The sequence below is a fragment of the Mastomys coucha genome, unplaced genomic scaffold, assembly GCF_008632895.1.
Source record: "Mastomys coucha isolate ucsf_1 unplaced genomic scaffold, UCSF_Mcou_1 pScaffold15, whole genome shotgun sequence".
In the NCBI taxonomy this organism is placed as follows: Eukaryota; Metazoa; Chordata; class Mammalia; order Rodentia; family Muridae; genus Mastomys; species Mastomys coucha.
This window is the reverse complement of record NW_022196897.1, coordinates 23651719-23673852: the sequence shown is the minus strand read 5'-3', so window position 1 is coordinate 23673852 and position 22134 is coordinate 23651719. Positions and strand designations below refer to the sequence as shown.

The following is a 22134-nucleotide window of genomic DNA, read 5'->3' as shown; positions in this document are numbered from 1 at the left end:
TTGACTTTAATCACAGGACATGGTAGTACAAAGAAATGCCCTAAGGGATCTCCTGCACTCCAGACATAATCCTGCTTTCCTCCACTGTAAAGAGGCAATCCAATTTCTCCATGGTAATCTGGATCTATCACTCCTCCTAACACTGTTATTCCTTTCTTAGCCTGTTGGTTTAAGGGCATTAGAAGCCCAAAATGACCAGAGAAAGTCTGAGCTTCCAGTTCCATGGAATGTTTGTTGTGGCTCCTGGTAGGAGAACTGCCCCTTCTGGAACCAATACTTCTAGGCCAGCAGAACCTGGAGTTGTGGGGACAGGAAGCAAAAATTTTCCTAGCAGGTCACTACGAGTGATAATGAGTGGGACTATTCCCTTTTCCCCACCCTTGATTCCTGGATCCACGGATCCTGGCTATAGGGTAAACTATACATATATTGGACACTGATTCAAAGCAAATACAGACTGCTGAAGAACTTTGCCCCAGCCCTCCATGCTGTTGCCACCTGATTGGCACTGTATCTGTGTCTTCAAAAGGCCATTCCATCTTTCTATCAGACCAGCAGCTTCAGGATGATGGGGAACATGGTAAATGGATTCCATGATCATGGGCCCACTGTCACACTTCTCTGGCTGTGAAGTGAGTTCCTTGGTCAGAAGCAATACTGGGTGGAATACCATGACAATAGATAAAGCATTCTGAGTCCACATGGATGGAGGTTTTGGCAGAAGCATTTCATGCAAGAAAGGCAAATCCATAACCAGAATAAGTGTCTACTCCAGTAAGAACAAAACATTGTCCTTTCCACGGAGGAAGTGGTCCAATGTAGTCAACCTGCCACCAGGTTGCTGGCTAGTCACCTCGAGGAATGGTGCCATATCTGGGGCTCCGTGTTGGTTTCTGTTGTTGGCAGATCTGGCATTCAGCAGCAGCTATAGCCAGGTCAGCCTTGGTGAATGGAAGTCCGTGTTGTTGGGCCCAAGCATAACGTCCATCTCGGCCACCATGACCACTTTGTTCATATGCCCATTGAGCAATGACAAGGATGACTGGGGAAAGAGGCTGACTGTCCACCGAACAGGTCATCTTATCCACTTGATTACTGAACTCCTCTTTAGATGAAGTCATCTTTTGGTTAGCATTTACATGGGACACAAATATCTTCACATCTTTTGCCCATTTGGAGAGATCTATCCACATACTTCTTCCCCAGATGTCTTTCTCACCAATTTTCCAATCGTGATCTTTCCCAGTCCCTGACCATCTAGTCAATCCACTGGCTACAGTCCATGAGTCCGTGAACAATCATACATCTGGCCATTTCTTCTTCCAAACAAACTGTAATACCATGTATACTGCCTGAAGTTTTGCCCACCGTGAAGATTTTCCTTCACCTGTATCTTTCAGGGTTGTCCTGGGAAGGGGTAGTAATGCTGCAGCTGTCCACTTCTGGATGGTGCCTGTATAATGTGCAGACCCATCAGTAAACCAGGTCCTAGTCTTTTCTTCTTCAGCCAGCTGATCATAGGGAACATCTCATGAGGCTACAGGCGCATGCTTGGCAGCAGATGGCATTGTAATAGGAGTGAAAACCATAGGCGTTTGAACAACTTCTTCATGTAGCTTACCTTGTGCCCTCAGGACCTGCTCTGGCCTGATCATGTATATACCACTTCCATTTGATAATAGACTGCTGCTGTGCATGTCCTACTCAATAACTTGAAGGGTCTGATAGCACCCAGCTCATGATGGGTAGTTCAGGTCACATAGTAACTTGGTGTCCTATTGTTAAACGTTCAGTTTCCACTAAGGGCCAGAGCTGTTTTTCAAAGGGAAAATAGTTGTCTGCAGATGATGGTAGAGCTTTGCTCCAAAATCCTAAGGGTCTCTTCTGTGATTCACCTACAGTGGCCTGTATACCAGGCTAGCAGCTGAGCCAGCTCAATCCTTCTAGTTATCACTCTACTGGGTGGCCCACCTTTGCTCATGGCGAGTTACTCCTGGTAGGTACACTCATTTCCTGTCTGAGCCCTGTTCAGTGGGCACTTGTCCAGCACAGTGGTACACACCTGTGATCCCAGCACTCAGAAGGATGAGGCAAGAGAATTACATGTCAGACCAGCCTAGAATTTAGGCTACAGAGCAAGATGCTTTTGCATGAACAAGAAAGAAAAAGATGAAGAAAAAATGAAAGAAAGAAAGACAGAGAGAGAGAGGAAGAAAAAAAGAAAGAAAGAAAGAAAGAAAGAAAGAAAGAGATCTTACCATTTCCACAGGCCTTTCCAATTCACACTGAAAACTGGCTTGAGCCAATGTCACAGTTCACAGGCACCAACAGGGCAGGAGAGGCTTGGATGTATGAGCTCCAACCCCAAACTCTTCTCTGCTTGTTTGCAGATGCATCAGGTTTCACTAACCCTACAGAAACCGTGTGCTGAAATGTACCAACTGCCATGTAACTACAGGAATTCCAGGTGATAACAGGACCCTGCCCTATCACCAGGTGATCTTATCTGGAACACAGTGAGAAGGGCATCTTGCAGGCAGTCTTACCTGCCCCTAGCATGGTAACAAGTGAGAGACGAGAAGGCTCCCACTGAAGACTACCACAGCAACAGGATCTGGTTCCTGACAACCTTTCCAGCTGCAGCTAACAAACTCAGCACCAGACAAAATGTAGGAACCAGGCAGAAGGGAGGTGAGCAACGGCAAGTCTGCTGGAGGGGAGATGGTAAGCCCAAGTGTGAGCAAGCGCAGCTCCACCCAGCCCAGTTGGACAACCAGAGCAAAGGCCAGACTCCTCAGAGATCAGAATGCTCCAAGCAGTTCCTGGCATTTCCCTGTTCACAGGCCATGGGGCCTGCTGAAAGCAGCACTGGCACCCTCATCCCTAGCTAAAAGCCGCAGCAGCAGCAGCACCCCTTGTTGGTCTCCTGCTTAAGTCAGACCTATCCTAACAGCTTCCAAGTTCTGGGCTAGTAGTACCTATCTGGGTAGAGCTTCCATTACTGGAAACTTAAGTGCCTCCCAAGCCGGGCACCTGTGACAGTCACTTCCTCTAGTACTGGTAGCAGCCCCAACCCATCCAGGACTCTCTGGGCCCAGGGGGATTAAATGGCTCCCTTCTGCTCAGCCTCTACTAAGGCCACTCACCATGTCCCCAAACTGGGGACAGAAGCTAGAGTAGCCACCTAGCCACCGGCTGTTGCCCACCAACCTCAGTTAGTCCAGCTCTCTGCTGTAGTTCCAGATACAGCACTCTAGTCCTACCCACTGGGACCAATCATGGCTAGTTAAACAAAAAGCTATGTTCCAACTCTCTGTAATGTTCTCTTAAAGGGCTAGTGTCCCAATCAGGTCTACAGGAACTTAAAGGTACAGATCCCTTTTTCTTCCAGGAAGCAGGAAAAGTGAAATAGTAGCCCATGAGTCATGATCAGATTAGCAGCCTTAGGCTTCTAACGGAGACTTCAGGGAAAATTTGTAAGAGTCACAATCTAAATTTCACTTAAAGGTTCCAAAGCATGTGAAACAGAAACAGTGAAACTAATTCTCGTGTAGAGACTATAAGTGGGAGTGAACACTGACAGTTCTGAAAAATCACTACTTACCAGGCTTAGCACTTCTAGCATTGCCTGCTTCACTCCCCAGGAAGGCAGTACCATCATCCCAACTTCCAAATGAACAAGCTGAGGTCAAGAGGAAGCTTCTCCAGGATTCCACAGCAGAATTCAGCTCACAGGTCAGCGTAAGCCGAGGACCCCCACCCCTGTAGCAGCTCCCTTCTAAAAGACCGACTTTCTCCTGTCCCAACCTTAGGTCCTGCACACATCCTTAGTACTTTTCTCCTCTACTAAGAAAGGATGGCACTAAGTCATATATTTAAAGTGCCTGGCCACCGGGCTTTCAGGTTGAGCCATAAAACCCTGAAGTCTCTTCTACTTCCTCTATCTTACATGAGACCCAAAAGGAGACAAATGCCAGACAGAGAGTCAGTGACAGGGAAGAGGATGGGCTGCAGGTTCTGCAGATGCATGGGCATTCTCACAGACCCCCAGTTACTCCACAAACAGGTTGTGTGGACAGAGCAAGAGGTGAGAGCCAATGTCTTTTTAGCCTAAGACTCAGGCACAGAGTTTGCCCATAGGGATGGAGTAGAACCACAGAATAGTGGGCTCTTCTGCCTCCCCCAAGCTGGGGCAAGGAAAGAAGGAGGGAACGATGCCTGTCTGGACCCTAAGACCTGACCTGAGAAGGCAGCCAAGAAGGGTGAGCCACTCTGCCCCTGAGTGTCTGGGTTTAATGGCCACTGTATGGCTCACCTTGGCGAGGTGAAGCCTCAGCCCTACAGCACAGGGCTTAGTCCTGAGGACCTAACTTCACTGTTTCTACAGAGTCTGGAAGTAAGCCAGAGGGTCTACAGCTGTCTGCCTGAGCTGTGCCACTTGCTCCCACATGCTCTTAAATAGGCGGCACACCTCTGAGTCTCCCTCAGCTTTCTCCTTTGTAAAATGGACTATTTCAAAACAGCATTTACTTCCCAGGATGCAGAACAAGCCCGGCGGTGAGTGAATACCTAGCATAGGCTGGGCTTCAGCTTGGCTGAAAGAGCTGGGCATGCTGGGAAGCACGTATCAGGGAAGTGGGTAGTGTGACTGGGGCAAGTCATTTTTTCCCCCTCAGGGAAAGAATTTTCAGGGATCCTACAATGACTACCTTTCCCTGGAGACAAGAAAGTCTGAGAAAGGATGGGAGCTAGCCAAATCCTTTGAAGCAGCAAACAGCCTACTTGGTGTCCAGCCCAACTGAAGCCCAATGAGTAGCCAGAGGGAAAGAGGGAACCCTAAGCTTGGGTGTTTTGGGGGGTGAGGCAGCACAGAACTTCAACCCCCCAGGTGGAGCCTATCTCATACCTGACTTTTGGTCTTAGATCAACTAGTTTGTACATATAAAGTACTGCGTGAGCCACAGGAGCAACCTAGAGCTGTTGGGCATAGAGCCTCCCTTACAGCCAGGAGTCCCTTTCAACACAAACACCCCAAGGCCTGCTGAGCTTGAGGTCTGCAACTTCTTGGAGGCTGATGCCTCTGATTTTTGTGTAGGGCAGGTCCAAGGTAGCAGGAAGGCCTCCATTCCTGGACAGTCTATGGCTGACTCCTGAAATGCAGCAGGAGATGCATCACTTGACTAGGCGGGGGGCCTTTATGCCTCCACCACAATTCTGGCCATATTTCTTACTTAGGAACTGCAAGCCCTTCATATTCCAGTGACTCACTTTCCTCGTGTATAAAATTAAATAATACAGCCCCTCCTGAAGACCGCACAGATAAAAGCAATGGTAAAGCAAATGCAGAAAGACACTTAACCAAGCAAATGGGATCTCCAAAGACTCAGACATCTCAGTTACTCACTCTCTGGGCACTGAGAGCCTAACAGGGCCTGTTACCCACTGGGCTGCAGGCTGTCCCTCACCATGTACAACCAATCAAACTCAATCTAAACTCTCTCCAGAGCCAGCAAGGCCTGGGGACAGAGGTAAAGGAGCTACCAATCAAAGTCTGTCAAGACCTCAAATTCAGCTGGACATTCCTAGGGAAGAGAAGTCTACGTCTCTCTGAGAAAGACCTCTGCAGAGGCCACAGACCCAGCAGGCCCAGATGTAGCCCTGGGATCCAGGGTAAAGCACAGGTAGGAATCATTTAAGATAGCCACCAAGCTTCCCCACTTCCTGCTTCCTCGTTCTATTCAACACTTAAGGCTTCTGAACACCAGAGGTCTTTGGGTTGCCATAGCCAATACCAGGCCCTTGCCCATACCAGGGACCCTAATTCTCCACAGAACCCTTTGTCCTAACTGTCCTCCAGTCTCTTCAGGGATCTGGGTTTGGAAGCAAGATGCTTCCCTGTGGTGATGTCATCCACATGGAGCTTTGAATACTCCAGTGTGCTCATAACTCCAGCTCTGCACCATATCTTCCCACTCTCCTATCTCAAGTGGGAGGAATATCTTCATGCCCCCGAGAACCTCAGGCCTAAAAAGCCCCTCTATGGGAGCCCAGAGAGCCAGTAGCCTCTCTGTACTAGACTTCCCTACTCCCACTGGGCTTTCTAACCTAAGGCACAAAACCCTTCCAATGGGGGCGAGAGCTGGCTCAGTGGTTAAGAGCTCAGTTGTCCAGTGCTCTTGCAGAGGACCCAGATTTGATGCCCAGTACCCACAAGGTTACTCACAACTGTAACTGTAGTTCCAAGGGATCTGAGCGCTGTGTATACCAGGCACATAGTGCACACACATTTACTCACATACTGTGTGATAAAACACTCATACACATTAAATAAAATCAAACTAAAAACAACAGAAGCCTTCTGATGATTGCTGAATGACTGTAGTAGGACCAGGCAAGCTCTGGACCCCTGCCCCCAAGTGGAAGAGACTGAAGTCTGCTCTAAAACCCTTTACTTTTTAGAAATGTGTGCCTATATTGGCCTTACCCAGCAAGGCCGAGGTTCTTGGGTCCCTGCCTGTCTTGGGGATGCTGTACCTGCCATAAGAGCTCTTACTCTTCCCATTTTCAAAGCAGACTGTTCTTGTCCTGTTGGAATTCACTCTCCTTCCTGGACTCAGCCTATGCCAGGTCCTGCCCTGCCTCCATTACTCCTTCAGCAAACACCTGGATTGTTTCAGGGCATCTTGTGCTTTCAGCCAACAAATATTTACTAGGTCTTAACTGAGTGCCAGGTCCTGTTTTAGGCACTGGGATACAGGTGCTAAACAAAGGCAGTCCCAGGCTTGCAGCCAGGTATGGCTTACTTATTTTTACCTATGTCTCCTATACGGGAAGCTGTGTGTGGCCATGGGCCATGGCTGTCGCTTCTGTCCTAAGAGAGTGTTTAATATGATGTAAACTGTTTATGAACCACCATATGCAAAGCAATTACCAGAGTAGCCAAGGAACCAAACTCAGAAAGCCAGGAAATGCAGAGCCCATGCCACCCTCAGGTGAGGTGTACTTCAGAGCTGCAGAGGCCTGGGACTTGGTCCCGGGGGAGGAGATGCACATGTTGCAGCTCCATCTAGCTGCTAGAGAAAAGTGCGATGCAGGCCAGAGTGCTCAGAAAAGTCAGTCCTAACCCTCAGCCTACAGAAAAGGAGAAAAACAGACTTTTGTCTTAGGTTCTGATTTTCTTTGCTCAAGTGGGTAAAGGAGGGCCTGCTCTGAAAACCCTTTAACTTCTTGTTAGTGTTTGCATCAGTACAAGTTTCACAAGTAAAGCTTCTTTCCTCCAACAGTGACAAGAGACAGACTAAGACTTAAATCTGTCTCCACGACGCTGCGGCAGGGAGAGCCAGAGGGCCTGGGGGTAGTGTGTAGCTTTGCTGAAAGCCTTGGAAGAAGCTGGTCAAAACCCCCTTTTCAGAGGTTGTCTTCCCAACCTCCAGCTTCTCTGGACCAGGATCAAGAGCCAGGACATGGGGCACTCAACTTGCAGGTGGCCCCAAGCTTTATCTGCTGGCTTCCCGCTCCTTGTTCCCCCAGGGCAGGGCTTGGCTCTTAAGGCATGAGAACCATCTACCCAGTTCCACGCCTATTCTCCAGTGAGCTCTGTCAGAAGTATATGGAGAGATCTGGGTTAGGCCTCAGTTCACCTTTGTGATATCTGCTGACCATTCCTCCTACCGCCACACCTCCAAGGAGAACTAGCCCTCAGCCTCCATCCTGGCCCCACACCCCACACCTGGCTAAATGCACAGACCAGAGAGCAGGAACCTATCTCCTCTTCCTCCTTCCCTACACATCCAGTCACAGACCTTGGCAACAGTAGGAGTGTAGGCTTCTCTGCTGACCTGGGCACCTGAGGCCCAGGAGCCAGATGAGGCTTCCGAGGATGGCTGGGCCTCCAGAGAGTGGCACCTCCAGACCAGCACAGGATCTTGCCAAGGTTGTCACCGAGGAGTCCAAGGCCACAGAGGCCCATTCCCAAGGGTGGTACAGAGGCAGGTGGCCAGGGTGGACATTTAAGAGGTGAACCCAAAGGGTTCCCCCCCCCCTTACCACAGAGCACACACTATGTCCGTGTCCACCACGATGAAACTCTCAAAACGTCTTAAACACACAGAGGCGACAACATCTAGAGATTTCCGGATTCCCCAGAGAACAAGGAAAATTACAGCCTTCCATACAGCAGCCTTCAGGTCTAAGAAGTCGGAAGGGCTCTTGAAAGTAAACAGCTCCTCCTAGCCAGCGGCAGGAACCTTCCAGGGCTGGTGGTGGGTCCAGGACTAGCAGGATCAACTCCAGGAAGCCAGGAACATTGGCCCAGAGGTCCCACAAGCACCTCCCCTAAAGGGCTGGCTCTGCCTTCTGGAGTCCCGCCCTGGGCCTTTGTACTAGCCAATGACAGGCAGCTCCAGTTGGATGCTGGTCTCAGATCAAAAGATCAGTGTTGGGAGGGGAGGGCTCTCCCCACCTCCTCCCCCTTGTCCATTATCACCCTGCTTCATTTTCTTCATAGCAGGGATCTGAGGTCATCTGCTTTTTTGCTGGAGCCCCGCCCCCACCCCGCCCCTCCTCAAGAACCTTACCAGTTCAGGCCAGTAAGCCCAGAACACCAGAACACCTTGTTGGGCAGCTGCCAAAAAGCAGGAGTTTGATAGGCATTTGGAATCTATGACTGTATTTCCCTGGCTGGTCTGAGACCGGCCAGCCAGAGCTAGATTAAGGAGGAGTTGGAGAAATCAGGGATTTGAAGGAATCCCTGTACCCCTCAGTCTCTCACCGCACACTCAGACAGTCCACATCCACCAGGCTACACTGCTCCCAGGAACTCTCTCCAGGCCAGAAGTAACTGGCCGTGCGTTCTCTTCTCCCAGGCCAGGAGTAGGCCTTTCCCCTCTCTTCCAAAGCCAGCTGTCTTCTGTTACAACCAGCTTGAGGCATGTGGCTACCCTCCAGAACAGGCCTGAGCAGGGGGAGATTGAGGCTGTGTGGTTGGGGACAATATGGAGGGAATGGGGGGCCTGGGAACTGGGGCTTGGTCCCCCACGTGTCCTTGCAATCACCCTCAGGAACCCCGACAGCACCTTTCATCTACTATTTAGCTCCAAAACCATAGTCTGAATTCTAGACACGGCAGAGGGAGGTAAGACAGACAGACCCACCCTGGGCTCACACCACACAGCCAGAACAGCAGGGCAAACACCCCCTTTCTCTTAGCAACACCACTGCTTCCAGTCAGACATTTTTAAAAGGCAATACAAAGGTTTAGAGAAGGACGGGGGTTGGGGGAGGGGGTGGTTGGGGACCACAGTCACTGGGACAGAAATACAGAGGGGAAGCTTAGCCCCCAACTCCTGCCATGGGCATAGCCAGGAGCCCTCCAGTTGAAAAGGCTACTGAGCCCCCAGACAACTGTCTTAGATACAAATTCTCCCTTTGGGGTGGATTCTCCACAGCAGAAAGTACCTGGCTGGCCCCACAGGGCAAGGCGAGAGTTAAAGACAGGTAGGCAAGCTGGAAGCTGGAGCCCAACTGCCACCATTTGGAGGTGTATCCTCAGGCCACACCATACACAGGCCTTACTGTAACAGGTACCTCTGGGAAGGTACCCTTAGTAAGCAGACATTTTTGCCTACATGACCCTTTCCCATACCTCAAAGGCAAGCCATAAAACCAGGCTCTACCTACTAAACCTCTAGTACCAATAGGTCCACCTTCTTTCCCTCAGAGCTCATCTTGAGCTTCCTCTAGCTTGTGCTTGCAGCTCAGGACTGCAAGAGCTTCAGAGACAAAAAGGAAGCTGACTGGGGAAGGCCGCTGCTTGGGCCATGGCCCTGACGTCAATACTACCCCAGTTACATCCTGCACAGTTTGCCTAGACTGTGTCCAGCACCTACTGTGCGCAGCCTCTGCAGGGACAAGGGCAGGACTGGTGAAGAGGCTGTACTTGGGCCCTTACTCCATCTGGTCCCCAGATCTGGCCATGTTCTGGACATGCTGACCCAACCGCACCCCATGTGGCCACACATGCACCTGCCCATCCCTCAGAGCACATGGCAGGACAGGCTCCTATATGCAGCTGCAGCCTTCCTCTGCAGCCTACATTTGCTCTCTAAGTTTCCAAGTCTTAGTAACATTTCCTCATGGGGAGAGGTGATAAATTACTCACAGAGAACACGGGACCAGAAAAGGACTCCTGGTTTCACAGTGGCCAGGCCAACAGGAAATGAGCAAACAGAGCCCATGGAGTCCATCCTTTAAGCAGGGTGTGGCTCCAAGCTGGGCCTTCTACCACCGGGTTTCATGGTCCTGCGTGGGACAGGCAAAACAGCTACTGCCAAACTATGACTAAAAGCAGATGTGCCTCATTCAAATACTCCTCTAACTGGAAGCCCTCCTGGATTTCTTCCAGGCAGGAAGCCATTCCCTGACAGTGGACTTGCATTTTTGTTCTGAGACAAGATCTCAATCTGTAGCCCAAGCTGGCCTTAACTTCCAAGATGCCCCTGCTCCAGGCTCACAAGCATGGTTTACTGTGGACACTATGAGCACATGCCACTACTTACGCTTCTCCTATCTCTACTATCTTCTTGTAGCAAACAGGGCCCTAGGGCAGGACGGTTTGCTCTGTGTGACAGCAGGCACAGGAATGGGTCACAGCCAACAAAGACAGAGGCTAGACTATGTCCTAAGTTGGGTTCTCATACTCACCAGCTCTCTGGCCTCAGAGATGCTGAATCTTCCAACCCTCCCAACCCAAACTAGAGGCACACGCAGCCTTCAAACAAACTGCCGAGTGCCCAGCCTCCCTGAATAGGCCCTATCTACGTCAGCACATCCCTCCCCTTCATAACCAATGTCAGCAACTCAAGACTCTTCCCGTCCTAGGGCCACACCCTCCTGTCTGGTTACTCTACCTTTCAGAGGCCAGTAGGGTCCTCCCATTTAAGGTAAATCTTCCCCATATAAGAATATGCCAATACCCTCCCCACTACCTTGGGTTCTTATGGGGCCTGCATGTTACTTCTTGATCTCCAGGTCCTCACTGAGGCCTATTCATCTCTGGTTCAAGACTAAGGACTCCATAATAGACAATGAATACCCACACACCCCCTGTAGGCCAGGCTTCTCACTGGTCTCGAGGCCTGTCATCATCTGCAGATGGCCTTACCAGCCAGGTAAAGGTCTCTGTAGAACTCTGGAAACTAACTGCAAGAGCTTTTCTTTCCTTGTGTGATAGAAAAATGAAGGCACTTCGAGATCTTGCCCGCACATTCCTGCCTTATCCTCATTGTCACTATGAGTAGACTGAGACTGGTGAGGAGGTACACCTCTGGGTAGGTGGTTATTTCCAAGGAGGAGGCATAGAGGGAGAGCAAATCATCCCAATGGCAGCCTACAGAAAGAAGAGGGAGCCATGTGCACCTGCAGTACACCTGCCCTCTGCTTTCTAACCGGTCATGAAACAAACAACATTCTTCTGCCTGACTCTATAACTAAGCCAATCTTGTCAAGAATAAGGGGGCCAAGGCCCAAGAACAGACATAATACATAATACATGACCCCTTCCTCTGCTTCTGCCATGCATTTGGTCACAGCAACAGTAAGCAGCCCAGCTGCCTATTCTGTTCTTCTTCCCATGGACTATTCTCATGCCTGAAGACAGATACCCTTTCTGGAGGAGATGCTGCTACAACCTGGGACCACCTCAGGATGAGTCTGCAAGTCATGCAGGTGAGCACCGGCAAGGAACCCCTGCAGAGGAATCAGCCAGGCTTGACTGTTCCAGGACAGGGGTCTCTTATGACACTTTGCATTTACACTGCTGCTGGCAGGATGCGAGCTTGATGTTAGACTGAGGGCCAACTCCAGGAAGCAGTTTCCACACACCCCAGCTGTTAGTTTATGTGAGCACATCCATGCACATGTGGCTCTATCATCACCAACAAAAAACAATGTGTCCTGACACCTGCTCTGTGCCAAGCCCAGAGCAAGGTATTTTACATACATCATCTCCTTACATCTCCAAGGGTTCTAAGCATGGGTACCCACACATCTGCCTAAAAGTGAAGCTGAAGCACAGAGGGCGTAGGGTGATACCCGAGGTCACACAGACAGTTACTAATGGGAACTGGAGTTCTGGGTTCCCCAACACTCATTACTCTAGAGCCCATTGTCTGTCTCCAGACCCCCTTACCACGAACTGTGTGGGAGCTTAAGGAAAGCCAGCCACCTACAGCCCCGAATTCCCCTCCTCTTCTCCACCAGCTCAAGAGCCCCATCTCCTCCAGAGAAGCCCACCAAGCTCACAGCCTCTAGCTGGCTTTGTCCCCCACCCCACCAGTCTGGATGCATCCCTCATCTGCCAGGCCTCCACACAGGGCTTTGTGGTGATCACTATGGCTGGCACAGAAGCTTGGAACCTTTTCCTCCACTGAGATTTTAAGACATGTTGGTTCCCGAAATGCAATGTTTCCATTAAAGCCTTTAGTGGGAGTAAATTCCCACCCATGTGACACCTCTCTGAAAATACAGAGTAAATTTACTTGAACAAGCAATGAGACGTGGTCAGTATTTCCCTTCCTTGGCTGTCACATTGCCAAGTGCTGGGCAGTAATGCACAGTGTGCCGAGAATTGGATGTTATCACGAGGCAAAGGACAGGGTGACCATAATCCATTCCTAATGACTATGCTAGTACCAGTCAGTGCTCAATGCTCTCCATCCTTAAGTCTGACTAGTGCCTCACTTGTATCCCTAAGTCAGCTGTTACTCAGTCCCCACATCCTGTCCCTAATTCCACTACTGTGGGTCCCAACCATCACTTCACATGTACACTAGGCTACAAGTCAAAGTTCAAACATGCTTATTGAAATTCCAATCCCTTAAGCTGTGTCCTTATCCCCAACCCTGGGACCATGAGTAACAATACTATGGGGGTGCCATGGGGGATTCTGCCACTCTCTCAGGTCTGGTGGCTGCCATAAAAAGTCATTCACCCTGACATCACTGCCTGGGTCCATGAAAGACAGCACCCTGCTCCAACACCGGGCAGTCAGAGCTAAAGCAGAGCAGTTGTGGCTGTGTGGCAAACAGACAAGAGCAGGGCCACAGCCACCGCTCTCCTTGCTGCTACATGTAGCCAAACAGCTGGTCTGCAACAACCTGGCATTCAGCTCTTCCAGGACTCCACAGGGCCCTGCTGTCAGACACCCCTCTTCAGAGGTGGAAAGGCAGCCTGGGACTTGCCTTTTCCCTAGGGCTTTGTGAGCCTGTGCCACAGGCACCATGCACAGTGCTGCAGTTAGCTGTCACTTACCACTTAAGCAGGACATGCATCAGAGAGGTATATGAGCACCCGCCATCCACCCCATATCTCCCCCATTTACGGAAGAGAGCACAGCTCCATGAGACAAACAACCTTCCCAGGCGACTACCTAACTAGGATCCCAAGCATGAGGGAGCCACCTGCCCCTGCCCTCAGAACTCTGGCAGCTTAGTGGAAAGGTACCCCAAATTGGAGCTGACCAAAACAACATGAAAGGCTATGGTCTCCAAAGAGGCTGCACCAGCATCCAGTCTGACCAAGGAGGCTATCAAAAGTATGGGGATACTGCAGGGAACTGGGATAGGTTACATGGAAGTGGGTGGCCCAGCTCACCCGAATCCTACAACTCCCTCCAAACTCTGTGCCTGGGACACAGGACACTTCTCAATTCCAGCCAATTAGCGGAGGGCTGGCCACTGACATGCCAAGTCCTGTTTATAGGAGGGCAGCCAGCGCAGTCCCATGAGGTAGGTGCCCTGAGTGATGTTTGCTGGGCCCCCTATGTCTGACTCTGCACCCAGAGAGTACTAAGCCTTAGTTTCCCCATCTACACAAACTGTTATTGGAAGCATGGCACCTGTGTCCTGGAGGTCAGGTGGTTTGGGAATCTGAATGACACCAGTTCAGTGGTTTTACATCTCTTTCTCTGCCAGAGCCAGACTTGCTGAGGATGGCCAAAGTTATGGAGCCATAATCAGCGAGCTTGGTGGCACAGAGCCAGCAGCAGACCCAGAAGTGATGGTGTTGCAGCAGAAACAGCTGAGCACAGCAAATAGAGCCATTGACCCAATTCTGCTCCAGTCTGTCTTCAAGAAAATGATTGAGTTTAAATGAATAGGTCCCCCATGTCCCCAGTGGCTTTGGAGGGATGGAAAGGGGAAGAGGAGAGCAAAAATGGTTCCTGGACCCACTGTTATTTTTGAGCCATTAGACTAGGGAAAGGCTTCTTGCTTTCTTTGGTAGCCAGAAGGGGTTGGACACAACAGGAAAGCAGTGATGTGGGCTAGACAACAGGATGGATTCTAGCTTCGCCAGCAGCTTTGTGGGTGGCCCTGCTGGCCTCCTCTGAGGAATGGGTTTCTTATCTCTATAACAGGAATCCTACAACCGCCACCTTCTAGCACCACTAGCACAGATGAAGAAAAGTATGACAGGAAGAAAGGGTTCAGGTGGACGGGAATGCAGGCCCAACACTGTTGAATGTTATTCCAAGGGAATCCAGAACTCTCAACCAAAAGAAATGCTTAAGGTGAATAGTTCAGGGATGTGGACATGCTTGCTGGGAACCAGTGAAGAAGAAACCAGAAGGCTAACACCATTCCACACCATCAGGTGAGACCCAGTCTGACTGTGGACTACAGCTGGTCATGAGCCACTGTGGGCCACCTCTAGTTTAATGACAACATGTGTAAGTTAATCTATGGTGTGACAGTGTCCTCCCACTGGCTTACTGCCTTACCGTAAGCTCAGAGGCCAGGCTAGCCCTGTTAGCAGGAGAAATAGCCTCCTCCTCTTTCTTTCTCCTGCTAAAGGTAGTCTCCTTCAGGACCTGGGGGGACAGGCTTCTGAGGGGCTGACCCCACCCTCACCTCACCTCTAGACTCTAGGGAGGAGGGCTTCTGCCTGGCCTAGTTTTGCTTTAGAAGATATGGGGCCTACTTCCCTCCTAAGGCAAATCTCAGCTTCCTCTTTACTAAAATATGGGCTTCTGAGAAGGCCAAGAAAGAGAAAAGGCTTAGAGACACAGAGGAGAGCATTATCTAGTGTCCCCAAAGAAGGAGTACTCAGAGCACAGCACCTACCTGTGAGGCAGCATTGCCCTCTGGGCTCCTAACTGTGTGAGCCCACACTCTCAGCTTCAGCCTCCATCTCAGGCTCTACACACAGGAGACCGTGGGACCCAGAGTGTTGTACAGACTAAACGAGATGATCCCTGCCAAGAGCTTGGTAGGATGTCTGGCACATAGCAAGGGATCAAAAACCAATAGGTATTATTATTCCTGTTGTGTTATCTTTAGTGAAAAGCATGCCAGAGAATTCTGAGTGGGTGACTACAATAAAGTATCGCAACCAGGCAAGCTTGTTAGCAGCTGAGGCCACCTATAATTAGCAGTCATTACATATGCAAATGTCTGCTCTGCAGCTAGAGCCAGTATTGTTTGAAGTATATTTAAATAACCCTTTCCCCTGGCTGCCCACCCTCCTCAAATCTTGCTTATACTATTAATTTCATTAACAAACATTTACTTCATAAAGGCAGATAGAAACTCAGACATATTTGAATCACAAGTTTTAAGGAGCGGGAATGTGGCTAAGTGATACAATACTTGCCTACATGCTCCAAAGCTTTGAGTTCTCTCAGAAACAAAACAAAACACTAGAAAGGTTTCAAAGGTTGAATGCCTGTTCATTGCAGTTATTTGGGGATCTGGTTCTGGGTTTCATGGCTACCAAAGTCCAGGCTGACACTGATACCTTCCACAGCCTACATGGGGTTTACCCAAACACCTATGGGCATCTGCCTCTTCCACAAAGAGGAGCCTTGGCTGGGTACAATTCCTAACTACTGCTCTGACTAGATGGGTAGCTAGTTGCTACAGGTCAAAGGCCAGATCTAAGGACGACCCCAGGAAGCAGAGAAGCAGCAGGTCAGAGTAGGGCCACTAACTGCTCTCCGAACCACGCTCATTAGGGGAATGTGAATGGTGCCAGGGCCTCATCTTCCCATGGATGCCTTACAATGGCTGTTCAGGGAATCATAGGAGATGAAGTCATCACTCCCAGAAATAGACTGATTAAGAAGATGTGAGGGCAGTGCAAACAGCAAGGCTGGACACACACACACACACACACACACACACACACACACACACACACACACCATGTATTTCTCTGCCCTGAGAAGCCTGGCCAGGGCTGAGCTCCTTCAGGAAACAGAAAATGTGCCAGGAGTCAGAGCCAACACAAGGAGCCTGAAGGTGGGTGGGCAATACAGCTACAGCTTTGGTTTTTTAAAGACTAGCTGGAACTAGGGGAGATTTCAGGGAGCACACTGCTGGGGTCGGGTCTCAGGCCTAAGGCTCAATAAAGTCCCTAACACGCAGCCTGTTGGTGTGCTCAGAACTCCACCTTTTTATCACTTTCTCTTTGGCTTCAACCTTGAGTTCCTAAGGTAAAATCCTGCCCACCTCTTCTGGGACCCTCACATTCCTATCTGTTCAAGAGGAAGGTCTGACCAGCTGGGGGCTGGGGGCAGGAAGGGTTCCGAGTAGCTAAAAAAGAGCTTTAAAAGCAGGACACTCCCCTCATACTCTACTGTGTCCAGTGAACCCACTTCACTGAGATCAGTTTCTTGGTCTGTAAAATACAGAGAGCATGTGTCTACCTCAGGGGTAAATTGGACGAACAGTTTATTCATTCACTGACCCCACACTAGCCCCTCTCCTAGGTACCAGAGGCACATGAAGAAGCAGGATGCAGTCTATTCTCTCAGGCTCCTGGTCAAATGTGGGCCAGGTACAAATGCACAGGGAATCAGATGAGTGAACTCAAGTCTAGGATTAACACATGACTGAAAGGAAGCACAAGGCCAAGAGGACTGAGTTGGTGGAGGAGCAGAGACAGATGCAGCTGCTCCTGCAGGGACCAGGACCAGTGCAGCCGAGAGCACAGAAAGGCATGGACAGACTAATCTAGTGTTGCCAGGTATGATGACCACAGCTGCAAGCCCAGCACTTGGAGGCAGAGACAGGAGAGTGGAGCGCTTGAGGGTCCCTGGGATATATTATAGAGACCTTATTCAAATATAAGCAACAACAAATATAATCAAAAGAAAAAGAGTTCTCATGCTAAGACCAGAGTAGAAGGGGAAGTGAGGAGACTAGCCCAAGGTCAGCTATAGGCACAAGGCGAATCTTCTACAAATACTTCTTATCCCTGTCATCTATCACCACCCAACATCCCAGCACCCTAACTCTCACCCCTCCCCCAAAGCTGTGAGGCTGCCTCTCAAGAGAGCTCTAGGAATGGGCTTGGCTCCAGTCCACTTTTCATATGACAAAGAACTTTGCTTAAGTTCTAGTCAGGGCAGGCAGGACCACAGAGCCTCAGGCCAGCACTCAGGCCAACACTGGGTTGTCTAGCCTAAGCAGACATTTAAGGTGCCCGCCCCCTCCGCAACCCTACCCAGAGGCCAGCGCTCCGCCTCCTATCCAGCTGGTCTTAATCCACACAAGTTTCAGAGCTCAAGCCAGGCACCCCTGGGAACCTCAATCTGTGTCTCTTCCTCCATGGCCCACCTAAAACCCAGGCCGCCTCCTGCCTGGGCCTAGCCTCCTTCTGGAGCAGCAAAGACCCAGGTAACTCTGTGCTGAAAACAAACCTCCTAAGAGCCGCAGGTACTGCTCCCACACCAACATAGGGAGGGACCACAGCTCATTTCTGCCCTTGTCCCCAGGGCATAGCACAGGTGAACAAAACAGAAATAATTCAATCCTAAGGATCCCTAAGGAAGTTGTCTGCACCAGTAAATGAGACAGGCAACCTGCCTGCCTTGGACTCTGTGAAACTGCTCCAAAGCCATGCTCCAGAACCCTCCACCACTCCTCCAAGGACTGGAACACTTAGAGAACTTCCCCAGCCCAGCAGCTGTGGGCTGTAGGTGAGCCGGGAGTACTCCCTGGAAGGGCGCACGCACAAACTACACTGTCTTCCAACCAAGTAAGCCAAGAAAGACAGGAGGACAGCACCTGGTCTAGGCACAGGGACAGTATTTTCTGTGAGCCCCTGCAATCTTTCTGCAGAGGAAAAGGTGGTTTTGGTGGGGTAGGAATCTGCTTAGTGCTTCTGGTTTTAATTATCTCTGCACTAAAAAAAAGGCTAAGTGAAGATAAAGAAAGAGAATGGGAGGGCAGAGATGAGCGCTCTGATTAAGGGCTGGCTAATAAGGCTCCCATCACCCCTGACCTCTGCCTGACCTCAGGTCAGCACCCAGAAGGCAGGGCTGGGAAACACTGAGGAACCCCACTTCAGATAGAGGCATTTGGGGGTGGCAGATCCTTCAAGGCCATACAGGGGCAGTGATGGGGTGTTCTCCATTTTCCTCATGCTTCTGCACACTGAGGCTGAAACCTGGTTGCCTGGTGGTTCCACCAATCTGATGCCTTGAGGGTCAGCTGCCTCTGGCACTGGCCCTCAGACTTTGCACACAATACAGGAATAGTTACTGTTCCTTATGCCTGGAGGACAACCTGAAGGACCAGGCACCAGGTGATCTTCTATCAAGTCAAACAGATTACAGACAGTGTGACAACCAATGGAGAAAGAAAAAAGGGAAAGTTATGCCTACAGGCCTGGACAGGCCTTAGCCAGGCCAGAGGGGATCCAGGCTCTGAGAAGCAGGAACCTACAATGGAGGATGGGAGGACAGGGCACAAGGTCCCTTTGAAGGTCTTCCTTAGCAACACAGGAAGGACCCGCCCTGTTGTCAGGAGAACGAGTGCTAACAGCAGCAAGGTCACACGTGTGGACAGTACCATCCCACAGCTGTATAGCTGCACCACTGCCTAAGGGCAGGATACAGGTGTCACCGGGGTGTCTCTTAAGCCACTTTTCTACCCTGGGCTCTTGCCTGACCAAAGGGGCTTATTTATGTGGCAAGGCTGGGAAAGTACCCAGGGGGCAGTGAACAAGGCTGAAAGCTCTCAAGGCAGCACTGTATACCACTGGGGCCAAACCAGCCCACAGCCAGACAAGCATGGTCTACTATATAAATGGGAGTGGGTTCCATTGTTTCTGCCCTGCCCCTCTACAAGAAGGCCTGGCCTAATGCCTTCTAGCCTCCTGGACTCAGGCCAACCATACCATAAAGGATTCTTACTGGAGAGAAGGCTGTATTTGGTCAACATTCATGTTTTGTTTAACCACACAGTACATGATATTTTTAAATTTTGAATCAATTGCCAACATTTAAAGATGTGAAATTTTCAAATGTCACAAAAAACAACTTTAGAGCTTTCTCTTCCAAACCCAAAGTTCTGCCACCAAAGCCCAGCAGCCATCTCTGACCCCAGAAGGACACAGCCCTACAAACTGTCGAAATTGTCATCATAGCTGTGAAGTGCCTCAGCTAGGGCTCCTATGTCACAGGGCAACGCAGGACCCACAACATACCAGGCCTCTCCTAGGGTCACAACAACTCCTGACAACAACAAAGACTTGCCAGTGTGTGGAAAAAGACTAAAACAGTAGATAAATAAGAAACCCTGGTTTCACCAGCCCAGGATGTCCCGATTGCCACACTGCTTCCTTGCAAAAGCCTTGCCCCAGCCAGTACAGAGTGATCCACTTCACTCCTAGGCCCCTCCCACAGATGGCTACTCTGACAGCAGGACACATGAGCTGGTAATCTTCAGCCTGTGTTTAGATGGAATCATTCATTGTATGATCTTTGTTTAAAGGCTAGGCCTTCTGAGTGTCCAGGCAAGGTAAGCAGCGACCCTGGCATCTTCACACCTCTGGCCAAACCCAGACAGAGATCCCCAGGACTTCAGTCAAACTGAAAAGGAGAAATTCAACAGCAAGAACTCACAAAGTTCTACCGTGCTTCGCTGAAGGCCTGCCCCGCTTTGAAGCTGGTAACCAATTCTTCCCTCTTTCTTTCCAATAAATGAAACTCCACAGGGCTTTCAAGGTCAGAGCTGCACGGGCAGGGACAGCTCTCTTTGTTCTTCTACCTCAGACTTGCCCCAAACACAGACGATTGTCCCCAACAACCAATTCCTGCTGGGTGGAGACAAGGATGAGGCAGGTGCTTCCTGTGGCCCCCAGGAGTCCTGCTCTCCTGGTTACCGATTCTCTGTGGGCCTGGCTTCCTGAAACTCCATCTCAGCATGTAGTTTTGGGAAGAAACAGCTGCCAGTCCCCAGAGTATACCCACAGCCCAGGGAGAGGTCAAGGCTCAGGATGGGCTTGGTCCCTTGCTGGTAGCTGAGGATGTTACCTCAAAACCACTCTCCTCTCTATTTCAGTCTCCTCACTTGGAAAACAAGAAAATAAATATACAATTGGAGAGATTCAATCTCCTAATGAGATCCAGAGGAGCTGTGGGAACCATCAAGTGCCATGCCAAAGTCAATTACTTCAGCACCTGGCACAGTACATGGCATGCAGTAGGTGCTCAATGAATGTGTTTATTCAGCACTTGGGCTGTCTATGGGAGGTCTGCCCTTCAGGAGCTACAGAGACAACGGTCATGGGCAAGGATTTGGGTCTTACAACCTCTACCTCTGGCCTAGTTCGGCAGTGGCCAGCCCCGCGTGAAGACTTCCCTTGCACATCTGGGTCATCTGTGAGAGGGACCTAGAGATGCTGCAGGACTCTGTGTCATGCTTTCTTGGCCACTCAGTAGTTCTTACAGATGGTTAGGAGAACAGATTACCAGACTGTCCTAGCTGAGAGGAGATGCCAGCCAGTCAACAGACTGTGTCCACCAGAGGACTTAAGAGCTGTGAGGCTTGGCAGTTCATAAGTTCAGTAAGCCCCTCTGTACCCTTTACCCAGCACTGAAGCAAGCTTGCCTCTTAAGACTTCTGATTCCAAAAACGAAGCACCGGGCACAAAGAGGCCCGTACTCAGACCCATCCTCTTCTTCCCTTAGTTTCTTCACCTCTCCTTACCTGCTGCTCCTGCCTTTAGAACTGTTCCCACTCTCCCAGTAACCGAGCTCCCTCTGCACCTCCCTCAGCCTGTTCAAGAAGACAGAGGAGTCTAGACTTCTGAAGCCTTCTGTGCACCCAGGGGATTCCCTCTATCTGTCTCAGTGTCCTGTCCCGGCTTTGCTACCTAAGAGACTTATTTCTTTCAAACCTCAAAAGCTATCACCACCTCACACCTAATTCCTGAGAGCTGGCAGACTCTAGTCACACTGTGCCACTGACAGCAGTAGGAAGAAGCAGGCCAGGTGCTCTAGCCCACTGAGCACACCCCTTTCTCACTAGGCCCCAGTGCCCCTCTCGGTGGGGCTAGTCTCTACAGCCTATAACTCAGTTTAGCTATCCAGACTGTCGGGCTGGGGAGCAGCTGGACTCCCAACAGGTCCTGAGGAAGCCTGGCTGCTATTGAGGAGCAGATCCAACAAGGACTCAAATGAACAGCTACTAAAGAGTTGGGCAAGGGGAACAAGGAAGCAAGCTCTAAGCAAAAGGGCTGGGGACTTGAAGGATGGGTAGAGCAGAAGGCATCTGGATAGAGGGGACACAAGGGAGGGAAGCACAGCATGATGGTGTCCTACTGGCCTCAACTGCCTGCACCCTGCTGTAAATCTCATCTATTCCTCTCAAGAGGCACTAGAGAACTGCCATTATCCTCATTTTACAGGCAATAGGTAGAGCTGGGTTTGACAAAGACCCTCATCTACATGAGTAAACAGGGGATCCCAGGGGACAAGGTAGGGAGCAGCAAGGACAAGAAGAGTTCGGAGGCTCTAAAGGCCTGTTAAGCCCTTGAAACTACCTGCTATCTCTGCAGACCCACCCTAGTGTATACAGAAGAAAGCCCAGGGGGGTCCTGGCCAGGACATGAGGGTTGTGGGCAGACACACAGTCTGAGGACCCCAGCCCCTCAGCTTTCTTTCGTTCACCATTTGCCTGAAGCCTGAAAGAGACTGCTGCTGAGAAGCTAGAGAAAGCAGCCAGTCAGGAGGCATGCTCAGTGGCCACACCACAGGCTGGTGTGGAGCTGTTGCCAGGGCGGCTGAAGAGTCTGCCTTTAGAGGCAGAGCACTTTAGCACATGCTTTCTCTGAGCTACCAGCACAATG

The 22134-nt window shown here is 50.4% G+C and overlaps 1 protein-coding gene across 12 annotated transcripts in view; it reads right to left on the bottom strand.

Annotated features, from left to right (window-relative positions):
* Dab2ip (DAB2 interacting protein) overlaps window positions 1-22134 on the bottom strand; it is a 179422-nt gene that overhangs the window by 33890 nt on the left and 123398 nt on the right. The window contains exon 1 of one of the 12 annotated variants that reach the window (XM_031370027.1): window positions 7803-8199. The exons of the other annotated variants lie outside the window; for them this stretch is intronic. Coding sequence (XP_031225887.1) covers window positions 7803-7969 — 167 coding nt within the window. The 5' untranslated portion in view covers window positions 7970-8199. Of the gene's footprint in view, window positions 1-7802; window positions 8200-22134 lie in introns of those variants that run through there. 12 annotated transcript variants of the gene reach the window in all.